At 35.5% G+C, this 16,123-nt stretch overlaps 1 protein-coding gene across 4 annotated transcripts in view; it reads left to right on the forward strand.

Moving 5' to 3' along the window:
• Positions 1-15,499, forward strand: part of LOC145684264 (uncharacterized) — a 77,624-nt gene extending 62,125 nt beyond the window's left edge. For 3 of the 4 annotated variants that reach the window (XM_081756393.1, XM_081756394.1, XM_081756391.1), the window contains exons 9-10: positions 3,180-3,235; positions 15,374-15,499. In XM_081756393.1, coding sequence (XP_081612519.1) covers positions 3,180-3,235; positions 15,374-15,433 — 116 coding nt within the window. In that variant the 3' untranslated portion in view covers positions 15,434-15,499. The remainder of the gene's footprint in view (positions 1-3,179; positions 3,236-15,373) is intronic. The other variant, XM_081756392.1, reaches the window with a different exon arrangement.
• The last annotated feature ends 624 nt before the right edge of the window (positions 15,500-16,123 follow it).

A 16,123-nucleotide genomic window follows, 5' to 3' on the forward strand; every position in this document is an offset into this window, starting at 1 on the left:
CCGGTTATGGAAGTTGGCCCTTGCTCAAGCACTGCTTTTGCACATTCAGAACTCGGAAAAACACTCACATTTCGTCACGTGTGAGAATCTGTTTCAGGAAACTCATATCACGCGGATTTTGCAGCAGTTGCCGGCACACATCCACTTCCCTCTGGGCCAGCTCATGTGGCTTCTGATGGTTTTCCCAAATTCGTGAAGGTGACGCACTACAGTGGACTAGAACATGCCTTGTTTCACAATAAGTGTGTGTGGGTAGATGGATTTTCCTCAGTGGCATGTCGTATAACCGCAGAATCAGTTATCCTGAGGCGGCCGGATCTTGGCTGATCTTCAACATTTTCATTTTTATAATCTGCATGAATTTTTTGGAAACAATGAGTTGCTGTGCTGTGATTTACTCCGTCTTTCCCTTTCGCATGACAAATATTTCGAGTTGCTTCCATAGCGTTATGCCCGAGTTTGAACTCTCAATAATAGTTCAAGTATCAGACGTTGTTGAGCACTCATCGTCATTGCTACTCAAAACTAATTGAAGATGCTAACGAAGTGGCGGCCACCGTGGTAAATAGTTCGCTTTCACACTACCTTTTGACCCAGTTTGACCTTGCTTTCACGGTCAATGACAGCGTATACATGTGTCTGCTCCTCGTGTTGTGGAAATATTGTAAGACTTATGATTCATCCTTGTAATTGGTTAATTGTATGGTGTAAGTGTTTCTGTGTGTTTGATGTAAGAGTAGGCTATGCAAGGTTTATGCTCAAACAAGTGTTTTGAAAGCCAAACGACTCAATAGCAAATGTTCTGTCGTCTTTGGTGCGAGTGGTTCCGAGTTCGTTTCCCGGTGAGATACTCGGTCGAAAAATATAAAATCTTCATTAGGCTAGCCATCGTGGATTTTCCTCATTAACACCAGGCAAATGCTGGGAGGGTACTTAACATATAGGTCCCAGGCGCTTCCTTCTTTCCCCAACCCTTTCTTCCTTCCCTTTCCCCGGATAATGTGATCGCCGAGGGACGTCATCCCTCATACGTGACGGGCTAACATGGCCATAGCTGCCGAAAGTCCAGAAATCTAATTCCTAATCCTAGTGAGAGGCTATATGGCAAAAGCTGCCGAAAGTCTAGAAATCTAATTCCTAATCCTAATCCTAGTGACGGACTAACATGGCCATAACTGCTGAAAGTCCAGAAATCTAATTCCAAATCCTAATCCTAGTGAGAGGCTATATGGCAAAAGCTGCCGAAAGTCCAGAAATCTAATTCCAAATCCTAATCCTAGTGAGAGGCTATATGGCAAAAGCTGCCGAAAGTCTAGAAATCTAATTCCTAATCCTAATCCTAGTGACGGACTAACATGGCCATAACTGCTGAAAGTCCAGAAATCTAATTCCAAATCCTAATCCTAGTGAGAGGCTATATGGCAAAAGCTGCCGAAAGTCTAGAAATCTAATTCCAAATCCTAATCCTAGTGAGAGGCTATATGGCAAAAGCTGCCGAAAGTCTAGAAATCTAATTCCTAATCCTAATCCTAATGACGGACTAACATGGCCATAGCTGCCGAAAGTCCAGAAATCTAATTCCTAATTCTAATCAATAGGAAATGTTTGCAAATACAAATATACTCTCTTTTTTCTGTAATCTTTAAGATTATGCTTCATTGTATCAACGTGCATTCATTTGAATTACTTATCCAAGTTGGATAGAAAATTATGAGAAATGAGCCTTTAAATGTAGCTGCACTGTATAAGAGAAAGAAATAACTAATACTCTTCAATCTGGAAACATTTTGTTATGTCAAATCACAATATTTTCTTGTGTAACAGACATCGTCAATAGCATAAATGAACTAAAGCGTTAACACGAAATTCATTACTTAGAAATCGCTTGCATGAACATTTTCTTGTAGTGTTATTTCATCTTACATTTGTTTTAAATTACTTTTTCTTGCCTTTTCTTAAATTACTGCTTAGAGAAATTCCTATTAATTCTTGAATTTCCTGTAGGCAAAAATCTTGTATGTGCATCGATGACTTCTATCCAAGTTTTATCCAAAATTACCTCAAATTTGCATTTAATTCTGATTTTATGGTTCTTGTGAACAATTTCAAACGCGTATCATTTTTTGGTTGTTTTCGTATTGAGGACTATTTGGTTGTGTCCTTATATTTGACTAATCGTCTGTGTATAATACAAAAATGATTGAAAAAGTTCGATTTACGAGGGGCGCTCATTATACACCGTGCTTGTAAAAAAAAAAAAAATGACCTGAATTTGGACGGTAATAATTACGGAACGTGGAACGTGCCAGGAGGAAATGAGTGTTGTTTTAATGGGCGTGGCCCAGAATTTCAAAAAATCGCCGTTAGATGTCAGTCAATGTGTCTTCTCAGTAAGTCAGTAAGAAGTAAGATGATGTCCGGTCAACAGAAGGCGTTTTGTATGCTGCGGTTTGTAAAGACTTAGTCAGTGATTTCAATCCAGCGTGCTTTTCGTCGGCATTTTGGCATTAATCCGCCTGTGTTCATCTTCCGTTAACCTCGTGACATAGAAGTAGTGAAGAACAGAATAACAGCCGCAATAACTTCTGTAAATGCAGATACATTGTGTAAAGTTTATGACAAATTTAGCTATCGTCTAGAAGTTCGTGCTTTTACTGGTTGTGAGTATTTTGCAATTTATTCCATTTTTGTCGTGTTTTTATCAATACACATGGACTTTTAAAATCAGACCATTCTTTTTGAAACACACTGTATTCTAAGCATGAAGGTGGCACAAAAATCGTGGAACGACGAAGCTCGGTGAAACAATTGCTTTATCCTTGCTTAGCATAAAAACAAAAGAAGGCGCTGTCTCATTTATCGTTCGGTTTTTAGTAAGGCGCGGAACAATGACACCGAGCGATGTCTTCGAAAGCTGCATAACAACACTCCTGTGCACAGAGCGCTGTTTCCAAAGCTGCTATTCAACAATACGGATTTCAGCCTCTTTCACATCTCTCCTAAAAACCGAACAGTAAATGGCAGCGTTTTAATGCTAAGGATAATGCAGTCGTTTTACTGAATTTCGTTTTATCTCACGATTAGTGAGCCATTTTTAAGCCTAAGCTTAAAATAAAATGAAGGCTTCTCGTACCAATATGAAGTATTAAATATTTTTTCTTGCTTTTTCTCTTCTTTAGGTGATATCTGTGTAGACTGGTCTCCAAAATACATAGGAAGAGGTGCTATTAAAAAGGTAAATTTAAGCTTTGTCTATTATTCGTTATGTATTATGTGATAAATTAAGAACAGATTTTATTCTCATACCATGTATATGAATAATATAATATTCTGTAGGTATAGTCAATAATGTACACGAGAGTTTTAGTTAGTCCCTTCATCTTTTTATTACAAAATGTCTTATAAAGTTTTTTTTTTTTGTACAAAGTTTTTATAAGTCTCTCTTTGATTACTTTAAAATGTTTTCAATGTAGGTTATGCATACTCGATGTTGGCCCAGGTAGAAAGGAAATTTGTCTTAGCTCACAGCAACCTCAGACGGGATAGGTTATACTCCGTAGCTCATAGCAGCTTCCGGAGTAGGTATTGAAGGATAAATCTCCAAAGCCCATGGCGGTCTCGGGAAAAGGTATTGTAGGTGAACAATTAGCACTGGCGATGATGATTTCTTGGTCCCATCTTTCACTTTTATAGCCGTCCTTTTGGAGGGGGAACCTGTGGAGGGGTTGTCGGATTTCTTCGTGGTTTCCCGTGTCCTCTTCGTTTCTTTCTGAAAGTGTAGTTTCCTTCTGTCATCTGCCACTGATGGTTTATAAGTCGTAAAGACGCGAGTTTATAGTGAAAATGTGTGGCTTATAGTGCGTGTGGGTGCATGGATCCTTGCAATAAAAAATAAAAGCGATTGTGTTTGTGATCGCATCACAAGAAAGCTGGTAAATCGTTTGAAATCATTTTATATTAATATAATTTGTGAATATAGTTAGCAGATTAAACTCAGTGTATATAAACTTTTCATAATAATAATAATAATAATAATAATAATTAAACACGTTTCTGAGCATTTTCGAAATTCCGTTTCTAAGAGAGGGAAAGGGGCAGTTTTTGTAGTTTTTTTCTTCTTCTTTCTTCACATTGAAATGGACGTTTTCTGTCTCTTCATCACGGGAAAACTTACGAATCGTTTGAAATGAATTTTCGAACATGTTGTCCACTTCAAACTAGAAGGAGTGGAAGTCTGATGAAGACACAGTTATTGTGTTGAAACTGTTACGTGATACTGTTTTTTACATATTATCACATAGCCTTGCTCAGTGTGTTATTGCGTATTAGTACAAAATGGAAACAAGGCCTGATAGAATAGTTTAAAATATGCCTAAAATAAAGTATTTTGCGAGCACTTCATGTTAGAAATTTGAAACGGTATATAAGTTATTATTGAAAATAAGTGGACATGTGCTCCAACCTTTTAGAAAATTCTGGAGGAAGAGAGCAATTTTTATATAAAATTTTACTTTTTCTACTTTCTATTCATAAAATGGTGAAAGTGAAGAAATTATTAAACCGTTTAAAGTGAATTTGCGAGGTGAGTTGAGTTGGCCATTTATAATTTAATTTCCGTTCAATACGCGCTCGAAGGGGAGGAGAAAGGTATAAATATATGTTTCAATTATTTTCCGTAAACTCTTTTATCCATGAGTAAAACGGACATTTTAGCTGGTATCCTTTATAGTTGGGTTGGTCAGCTGTGGTCTGTCTCATACTGTTCGTATCGATCACTTATTCTTTCAGAATACCTTTTAGCGAGGCTAGTGACCAAATAAGTAGACCATCATTAATTTCTGAACTGAAAAGTTGCCCCCAGACCAAAAAAGATTTGACCACTCGTCCTCAACAACTACAACTCAAATGACAAAGGATGAAAAATGTGCGACTGGGCCTAGAATCAATCTAGGGTCTCTTGAGTTACCATATGCTGATGCGTTAACCACTACGCTACCCAATCGATTTGAATATAATTCAGTTCGAACCTTTCTCCTCAGTTTTTTTATTTATTTATTTATTTATTTATTTATTTATTTATCGTATCTAAAATTGTTTTTTCTACGTCAAAGAATATTCTCAAATCGGTCTAGTTATTTTCAGTTTTCAAGAAACACATACGATATAAACTTCCACTAGTAGTTTTACAGAGTTCACGTAGTTTGCTTTTTTTTTTTCCTTTTTTTTTCTTTCTTTTTAACCTTAATATTCACAGGGCTTTTCGTAAGTTTTTATTTTTAAATTCCAAATTCAACTGGAATTTTTCAGATCTGGAATAAGACATCTATGTTAATGGTATTTCATTTCATTATTATTATTAGTAGTAGTAGTAGTATTAAAAATTGAGACGTGTTCCTTCAGTATAGCTTAGATTTTTTTATCTTCCAATAATTTCAGTCTCTGCTCTCCGGTCTGCTTCGTGGAGGCTAGGTGAGACTTTACGGACATATCTAATATATTCTTGATGTTAACATCTTTTTCTCGCTCACTTAACTATACTGAGATACTTATGCAAATATGACACTTGGAGTAGATGATGATTTGTAACGTTTATTATGCGTTTGATCTATTTGTGAAGACGGCAAGATTGCAAAGTAATTTCGTTGTTTCAGGTTAACGTCAGACATAACAGCAGTGTTGCGTGAGCTACTGCTTTCACCTATAATTCCTTGCATGTACATAAATTTAAAAAATAATGTTGAGCCGAATTAAATTTGTATGAGAACAGTCGTGTACTTCAAGTCATTTTGCGTTGAATAATTAAAACTGTTTAACGTAGGATCCAACTTTAAACAATACTGATGGCTACTAAGTTAAGTGTTCTATATGAAGAAGAAAGAACTTCAAAAATTATTATTATTATTATTAGGGCAACCCAAAAACATAAAAAGCATAATAGCAATTTACACATATGGTTGGTACCTTGAACATGGTTGTGGTTGTCTAAGCGTCTAGAAGAAAGTAATTTTAAAAGGATAATAAAGCATAATTTTAGAAAATAAAGCATAATTTAAAATATATAGTACAATTCTTGGAAAATTCTATTAGAATAATTCTTGGAAAATGCTGTTTAACTGCTAGTTTAACATACTGTATTAATATTTAAAATCAATATTTACAATGAAAAATCATTGGGAACATAATGCAACAATGAAAAGCGTATTTTTATTTCTGTAAACTTTTCTATGTAATCTTTAAAGTGGAGAAAAAAAAAACAAGGAAAAGAAGAAGAAACCTTTCTGCCAACAATGAATAAACAATAGTTTTCTTCCAAGTGTAACTGCGCAGTTATGTAAGATCATTCGAAATGTACAAAAAATGCACAAGAACTGCACACTATACTGTTATGTGCACCTCTTGAACTTGAGCACTTTCTGTATTTTTCTGGTAGCATCTTTTACTTTCCCTTTCTGTATATATGCTCCTCTAAGGCGCACACATGTGATAAGAAAAAAACTGACTCCAGTAAAGCATATTTCTTTACAGTGCACTAAGTAGAAAGTTCATTAAATATGAAAGAAATTGCTTGCATAAAATATTAATAAATAGATCAAGATATTTAGAATATTTAATGTATAGTAAATATTACACATTATACACGATTAATGTAAAACAATGATTGAAATTAACAATAAAGCATAATTTGAAACAAATAAAGCATAATTAAACACAAAATAAAGCATAATTAAACACAAAATAAAGCATAATGTGGGTTGCTCTAATGATTATTATTATTATTATTATTATTATTATTATTATTATTATTATTATTATTAAACAAGCATTCCATTAATACTTGAACTGCTTAGTGTCTTTATTCTCTACAAAATTTCAGTACGTTATCTGTAGTTTTTCCATTATCGGTCCGAATTATTTTGTGTGGAAATTTGTGACACGTCTATTGTCCTTTTCAGACCATAACAACGTATACAGTAAACTGTTCTTTGTATATATTTTTCCAGGACAAATTAGGTATACGGTATTATCAGGTTATTAATGAAATATTTATGTAATTTAAACAAAATCAGGTCCACGTGGGCTCAGTGCTAGAGCGTTCACCTCGGGTGCTTGGGGTCCCTGGTTCGATCCCAGTTCGCGCCAAGTGAACTTTGTGATGGACAAACAACGTGTGCGTGGGCTTCCTGGGGGCTCCCTCGTTTCCTCCCACTTTCTTCATTCCACCGTTTCACTCATTTCTCATCTTTACCGTCTCCTTTAGCCTCACCGGCATAACTGTGGGACGTAAAATTCAATGATTTCATTTTAAACCAAATCGTCTGAGTCGTTTTTGAGAAAATCGTCCGAAAAAAGTGTGCTTCTGATAGATTTTGCGCAGAAAATGACTTACAGGGTTATTAACGAAATATTGATATATGAAATACTAACTTCAATTACCCGCTTCGTTCGGTTAAAATAAAAAAAAATAAAAAAAAAATAGTAAAATTGTAAAATTAGTAAAATATGTTTCGGTAGTCAGTCACTTTTTACTATTGCTGAAGCGCTCTCAAATCAATAGAAACAGAGAAAATATAATGAAAAATCAGGAAATAATAAGTAATCTATATAAATATAAAGCTGAATTTGGATATAAACAGGATAGTAGATGTCACTATTCTTCTCAGCGACCCCGAAAACTATGGAATCGACACTAATATCGGTTATTTTCGATCAATTTTATGTCTTCCCCCTCCCCTAAGTTGCACCGTCAAAGTGAAATGATGATAACCATCCCAACCGCAAATCTCATCTATGTTAAAAATTTGATCGAGATTGCTCGGATGTTCAAGAGTTATTAAGCTACAAACATAGTCACTTTTATTTTTATTTATATAGATAAACATAATCGTTAGAGCCATTTTTTGAAGAAAAAAGTCACAGTAAACTACCTTTTTTGGGGGGGAAGGAGGAAGAAAATTCAACTCCCCCCTTTCTTATAATCTTATAAAAACTTGATCTTGAAAATTTGATGCGGATACGTTGAACCGTATGGTTTCTAGGCGAGTGAATACATTTACATCGGGATGAACTAACGGATGGACGGGTGGACAGATACTCTTTGTCGGTATTATGGGTTATGAAATATGTAAATCTGTTGAAATATCGAATTCGATTTTTTTCTCTCTTTCTTCACAATCGCCATATTTCTTTTTCTCCTATCGTCGCTTGAAAGTAGTATCAAAACAACCAGAAGTAAACTGTGGCTACTGATTTTTACTGCTCTGACGAACCCGTAAAGTAATGCAGAAAGCCACCCACGTCTCTTGTCTTCACACTTCCATTATCCAGTAACATCACGTAAATATAGCAGCACGACTGTACTAAACAAATGCAGTAATTCATCAAATTCGTAGTATTTGTGCATAAGCTAAATTTATAGTTGAAGGAACACGTCAAAACTTAGCCGTATTTATGCATGGCCCAAGGCTAGAAGTTTTGAAGGGCGGTACATTTTCTGGGACCAAAGAGTTGAGAAAAAGACTTATAGAATGCTTCGTGTGGAGTATTGTGCTGTATCGGTCGGAAACATGGTCATTACGCAAAATTGATGAAAAACGACTGGAAGTTTTCGAAATGTGGGTGTAGAGAAGAATGGTGAGGATTAGCTGGATCGAGCGGAAAACGAATGAGAGGGTGTTAGAAATGGTGGAGGAAGAAAAGAACAATTTTAGATATTATTAAGAAGAGGAAGAGAAACTGGTTGGGACATTGGGCAAGAAGGAATTTTATCATGAGGGACGTGCTAGGGGGTATGGTGGCAGGAAAGAGAGGGAGAGGGCGAAGGAGACTACAATTAATGGACGATGTTCAAAAAGAGAAATCGTACGTGAAGACGAAGAGGTTGGCGAAAAGACCGTGGAGCGTAGAAGCTTCTCAGTTGCAGCAAGTGACTTGCCAATAATGGCAGAATATCTATGGTGATGAGATATTGTCTGAGAAAACGTTGTTTTCAGATTTTCCGCTCCCACTTAAAACATTGATTATTCTTTTTCACTGTCTCAAATTCTCTGCACCTGTATTTATTGATAGTGAGAGGACGGCAATTTCTTAATGGCTCGGGATAGCAAAAATGTTAAATATGGCCCTGCTTCAAAGCGATAAGTATTTGTATAATGGAATGTGTCCCTTGCATTCCTGCCAATTATAGTTTTCAAAATAAAATAGTCACAAAACGATGAACATATTACGCCAAATAAACACTGTTTCTGCGAGATGTCTTATTTATTGTTAAGGAATTTCTTACAAGAAAATGTTAAAGTAAAATATCCCTTGTCGGGAAGCTGTCTGGGAAAGTTGTGTAAGAACAAAATAAATAAATGTAGGAAGCTTAGCTTTCGATAGCATTTTCATATGACATGTTATAATGATATCTTCATTTATGGCATCTGGTACTTAATTGTCCAGAGTAACTAATATGTTAATGTTAATATACAGTTACATATAAGATTAATTATTTTGGAATAAGATTAATTATTTTGGAAAATAAGTATGGGATACATTATTTCGAAAGAAATCAAAGTTATTTTGCGTTTGTCGTTGGTGTCCGTGCTGGTAAAGTAGACGAAATACCATTATAAAAGCAGACCTAAATACTTAAATAACATTGATAGTAATATCATTTTATAAAATTAATTACTTTGAGTGATTTTATTCTCTGTTGCTTAAGTTTACCAGTTCAGTAATTGTTTTTGATTTTCAAATATTCCTTTTTTTAAAGGTTTTTATACAATTGACGTAGTAAAAATGTACAGTGAGTTTCAAAATGAGTATCGGAGTTTGAAGGCTGTGCAGTATGTATTACAATTACAAATAGTATGTCAAATGAAAGAGCAACTGTTTTGTACGCACGCATGTGCATGTACTGTTTTCTCTGTCTGCCGCTAGAAAGCACTAGTAGCAAAGATGGCGACTACTGAGCAGAAAGCTTTTTTGTGTTTTACATTTTGAAAAGACTGAATCTGTAGTTACAGTGCAACGTGCTTTCTGTATTAAATTCAGTTACAATCCACCAAGTGATGATAACATCCGTAGATGATATCATCACTTTGAAAATACCGGTTGTCAGTGCAAAGGGAAGAGTACGGGACGACCAAGAGTATCTGAAGAACGTGTAGAACGAGTGAGAGTCTTTTACGCGTAGTCCCGAGAAATCAATTCGAAAGCCTAGTCGTGAATTAGCCATTCCAGTGACGTTTGTGTGGAGAATTTTAAGGAGATTTAGTAGTTTACGAAAGAGAATTGAAGCAGTTGTGGCAACAATTACTCCAAACACACTGATCAACGTTTGGGAAGAACTCGCCTATCGACTTGATGTGTAACGTGTGACGATTGGTGCTCACATTAAACACTTGTAACAAAAACTTGCTCTTTCATTTGGTGTATTATTTATAATTGTATGTCAAATGGAATAAACAACCCTGATATTCATTTTAAAACACCTGTATTTTTAAAAAAAATGTGTAGGTAAATTCCGAGTTTTCTACCAAGTTACATCCTTGTTCAAAATCACTTTTTCTTTCAATTTGTACTTTTCTCTTCATAAATACTGTTACAAAGTTGCAGTGTCACGCTCTTCAATTTTACATGGAAATCAAAACAGTGATAAGATGTTGTATTTAAAGAGGTATTTGCTCCCTCCTGCCTATACAATTAGCGTACGTGTCTTTGGCGCGGGAGACTTGGGGTTCAGTTTCCGGTGGGAGTTATTGTGTGTTAGGCTGAAACATCAACTGTAACTAAAAGTTATATGTATCAAGTAAGTTAAAAAAGCCTAAACCCAAAGTAACGTTTCCTTTGTAATTCATACAGCTCCTAGTTTTGCTTACGTGTAAATATTCAAGCTACTGTGGCCCCGCGTGGCGTAGTCGCTAAAGCTAGGTGCGAGCGGTCCCGAGTTCGATTCTCAGTGGGGGTACTCAGTCGAAAAAGTGTGAAAGATATTTCAGGCCAGCCACCCTGAGTGAGGTATTTTTCTGAGTTTTGCTCATTCATACCAGGCAAATGCCGGGATGGTACCTAACATTCAGGTCCCAGGTCACTTTCTTCCCTCCCCAATCCTTTCTTCCTTCCCTTTCCTCGGATATTCTGATCGTCGAAGGACGTCATCCCTCACACATGACGGGCTAACATGGCCTTAGATGCTGAAAGCCCGGAAATCTAATCCCTATTCAAGCTACTATCAATTAACCACCAATTATATTTTATACCCCTTTACTTTCATTTTCATAACTCGTTAGTACTACCTGAGCCTACTGACTTCTAGAACCTGTACTCTCTTTCGAGCTAACGTATAGTACTTCAATAGAATTAATCTTCTGGCTTTAGTCTACCAAGAGCACGCAATAAGCTTAAACATCTAAAAACATTTTGCATAACAACGCTTCTTATATGTTCACTTCTTCCCTTCTCCTCAGTTATAGTTTGGTGCGCAACATGGAAATTTTGAAACTTTTCTCTCCCTTGGGAGAGCAGTTTTATACTTTGATAATGTCTCTTCTTCGTACATGCATTTAAATATTCTTGTATCCTTGGTATTCTTCTTTCTGGTTTTCCTTCTGCCTTTCCCTCTATCAACACTGCGATCCAATCGGAGTGCCGAATAAGATGGCCAAGAGTGCTGTTTCTTCTTTTTCCGATTATGTTCATGATCTGTCGTCCTCATTAGCTTCCCTTAGTACGTCTTCATTCCTTTTCCTTTCGATCCATGATACGCGTAACATTCTGCACCAACACTGCATTTCAAATGCTTTCAGCTTTTCTCAATGTCCACGTCTCTGATCGGTAAAACGCCACGCTCCTTACCAGAGCCTTAATAAATCGTTTTCGAATGTCCAACGACACATTTGTTGATGTTAGCAGTCCTCTTTTCCTATTGAATGCTTGTTTAGCCTGCGCTATTCTTAAACTTACGTCTTTTTCACTTCTTCTGTCCGAGAATATTAGGATTCACCGATATTCGTGTAACCCTGTGTCACTTGTAGTGTGTGGGACATAAATGGTTCAATGGTCCTGGTATTTCCATGTTATGAGCCATTTCCTGTTACATCCTCACCAGATTTCGCCAAATACTTCTTTGAATTTATCAGCGAAGCGTAGAGATTCTGTACACAAATATTGGCTGATTTTGAGCTACTGTAAATCTCCGACGTTGTTACATAGCACTATCACTGCCACTTGGTTTCTCATAATTGCTCCATTCCATTACGGGCTTTATACGTTCCTTCGTCATTCAACTCAATGATGCTTAAGAACAGTGGAAAGAGAAAAAAACTTGGCGGGGGGGGGGGTAGCTCTCAAAGTTGCATATTATATGCTGTCCTGCAGTCCATAATCTACATTCTCTTTGTCCTTTTGCCTTCCCACCAGGGGAAGGGGAAATTAACCTTCACATATTAGATATTTTTTTTATCCCTAGGGGGAATAGTATAAGGAAGGAACATTGTTTCATAATGAATATCTATTTTGCATCTATTATTTTTGTACCGAAGTCTAGCGCCATCAGGCCACAGAGAAGCTCATCAGTGCATGGAATTTTCATAGGGAGAGTTACAGTTAACTGCCACATTTACACTGGATAAAATGACTTGATTGGATTTTACACTACATAAAACGGCATAGAGTCCCTCTCTCTACATAAACACACAATTAACAATCTATAAATAACACACTGGATATAACACCAATTTAGATCTAAATAAGATGATGGAAAAAAAAAGAAGAAGAAAAAAGCAACAAAGATTTCTACTTCGTATTTGTAGGTCGGACTAGAATTTCCTATATTAGTAAGAAGTAAGTCGGACAACCATTAGCGTTCTATCGTTTTCGGGTATAAGCTACTGGTGGTATAATTTCGAAATAACACCGCATTGCCTATAAGCAATAAATTAAATTTTTAGATTATGATGTCTTCCCTTTGTGTTACAACGTTGTTGATACTGAAGACTTCTAAAAGGTTTCAAAAACAGAAACTGTTGTGTTACATAACCAAAAAAACAATAAAATAACTACTTGAAACTTGCGGTAAGAAATTAAAAGATCGTTTAAAACTCGACGAAATGCAGTTTCTAACATACACTGTAACTCCTTCCCCCACCCTATGTTAATAATAGAAGTTTATCATGGAACACTTCATTTCATATTAAACTTCTTGAAAAATAAATATTAACCCTGCAATACGCGCGTGGATTTTTGTGACGTGGATAGTCGCGCGGGCTACCACTGTAGCCCATTTGCTTTTATTCTATTATGTTGCATAGCTTGGTTAATATTTCTGTCTTTCTTGTAGAGAATTGTTTTTATAAACTGTTTTAAGGGTTTTATACACAATTTGAGAAATTTGTTTATTTAAAAGCTATGTATATACAAAGAAGACCAACACCATTCATTTTTTCAAAAGTGATACAGCAATAAGACTGTAAAAGTTATTTGTATTTCTCAAGAAATGGACCAATCCGGTGCATTTTTACCTTTCCTTCATCTTAAACATGTGTGTTAGAATTCTTTAAAAATTAAGTATAATTTTTCAAAAATTTTACAAATATTACAAATAAACGTATTATCCATAAAACATATACCTTTTCAGCATAACGAGTTGCTGGTATCAAAGTTTAATTACGATTTTGCATAATTTTACATATGCTATTTACACTCATATATTTTTCTTTTTATGTTTCCGTATTAATGTCCTTCTAAGCATGTTCTGCACACAAGTGGTGAGTGGTCAATGCACACTTTCCTTCAAGCATTGACCACTCATGAAAAGCACCAAAATATCAATAAGGGCACGTACAATCTCGTCTTTAAATTTTGCATCACGGTTAAGTACAGATCTCAATCTAACACTGTCAATGTAAATATTTGTAAAATCAACCTTAAATCTCAAAACTTTTGCATCTAAAAGCACTTCTAGATATTCAAGCTCCTATAACGCAGACCTACCCCCATCTTTAGGTCCTGGAAAACAAAGCACAATATTATGAGCACGAACGCAAATATTATGAGTAGGAGTGACTTATTTCGATTTGCGATTGTCTTTTACTACATAATAATTTACTTCAGAACTGTCTTTACTACTATTATCAACAGGTATCAGTGATTCCTGCCACCCGGAATTCTCAGTCACATCTTCTGAATTTTCACTATTTCTGTGTAGGAAAAATGCATTTTTGCGGTCTCAAAATATTAACTATCGCCATCTGGAAAACATTCCACATCAGAATTGGCATTTTGCAAACTCATTGATCATCTGATCAACACCCAAACTATAATGAAAAAACTTTGACGCTTTGGAACAACTGTGACATCAATAGTCGCGCGGGCTACAGATGTAGTCCATGAAACTTTCAAGCAGAATAACAATGAGCTCCTTTCGATTTTACGTTTGACCACAAACTAAACACGCAGAATGATAGTTGATAGAAAGGTACACAGACACCCTTTGAGTTATGATCTCGCATTACTTTGCGGCAAGGAAAACAAAAACGCTGGGCTACAATAGTAGCCCGCGCGCGTATTGGAGGGTTAATCATACTAAATATTTCAAGACAATTGAAAATATTTATCTTCAGAGCAAAAACCTCGGGGGAAGGCTAGAACCGCCACTGCTTAAGAAGACGATTGGCATGTGATCTTCAACACTTGAGCTACAAGCTGATGCAACTTTGTTACAGTGATTACGAAAAGACTAGATATAATAATAACCAAATCGCGGATGCTTACACGGAGTGCTAGTGAAGATTATTAAGGGGACAGACTACTAAATATTTTTCAAAAGCTAACAATTTTCCTTTTGGTAGTGTTTCATAAATGAAAAGATATAATGAAATGTAACTTACCTCAATAATATGTGTATTTATTTTGTAATAAAGAGTACAAAATAAATAATTTTTAATAAACAGTAGAATTAAAATACAAATATTATTTAAAAAGTAGTTAACAAGGAACATAGACAGCATGATAAGTCATCAATTGCCGTTGATTTCATTTTTCTAGTCGCTGTCATAACCTAGGTTTTTGGGTAATTCAAATTCTGTTCAACTGTAATTTCTATAGATGGAAACATTGAAAATTCTTCCGATTCGTATTTTCGGGTGTAGAATAACATTATCTATTATTGAGGTAAGTTACATTTCATTATCTCTTTTCACTTAGGAAAAACTGGCAAAAGAAAAATTGTTAGCTTTTGAAAAATATTTAGTAGTCTACCCCCTTAATCCTCCCTCTTAGATTATTGATATAACTTAAACAATTACTGATACTTTCCATACAATCATATTAACTTATGTTAAGATATAAAACTGAAGTGGAATTTAATTTGATACGATATCATGTTTTGCAGCAGCCTCCAACTGCGAAAGTAGGTGGCGGTAGTAACACTTATGATGACGATGATGATTAGATGTCAACTAAAGAAATACTTGGCAGCTATGAACCAGACAAATCCTAATTGCAGATCAGAACTCTGGTAAGCATAGCTTTTACCAATTATTATTTTTTCATATGTACAGGGTGTCCGTAAAGTTACTGTGCACTGAGTGTATGTTTCTGTGTAAGTAATGTGTAACTTGTAAATAAAACTTCGTCTGTGTGTGTATATATAGCCTGAGGAAGATCTTCGTTACACTAATGTGTAGAAGTTTATGCAAACATGTTTGTACGTCCGAAGAAATTCCTTTTTAAAATCTTTTATGCAAATCATTTCAAAATGATTGTATTCCTTTCATAGTACAGAAACTTCCAGAACTGTTTATACGGTAAGTTGGAAGTATGAGATGTAACTTAGTGTCAAAGCATATGACTAATCTTAAATTTTGATCTTCAAAACGTATGTGGTATACAGGATGTCTGAGAAGTCCCCTGACATAGGATAACTCTGTTATTATCAGAGTTACAACAAAATGTAAGAGGAAAAACCGACTACAAATATGATGTTTTCAATTTAAAGTGAAGGATTTTTCTTAAATCGGACGAGCTATTTGGGCTGTACAATCTTTATGCGCCCAATGTTAAATAAAAATGCAACGTTACCATCTACCGGGAGGTGGATAAATTTTGTAAGAGTATGGTGAATGGAAGCATGTTTGAAATG

The sequence above is a fragment of the Thermobia domestica genome, chromosome 4 (assembly GCF_964235325.1).
Source record: "Thermobia domestica chromosome 4, izTheDome1.hap1.1, whole genome shotgun sequence".
Taxonomy (NCBI): Eukaryota; Metazoa; Arthropoda; class Insecta; order Zygentoma; family Lepismatidae; genus Thermobia; species Thermobia domestica.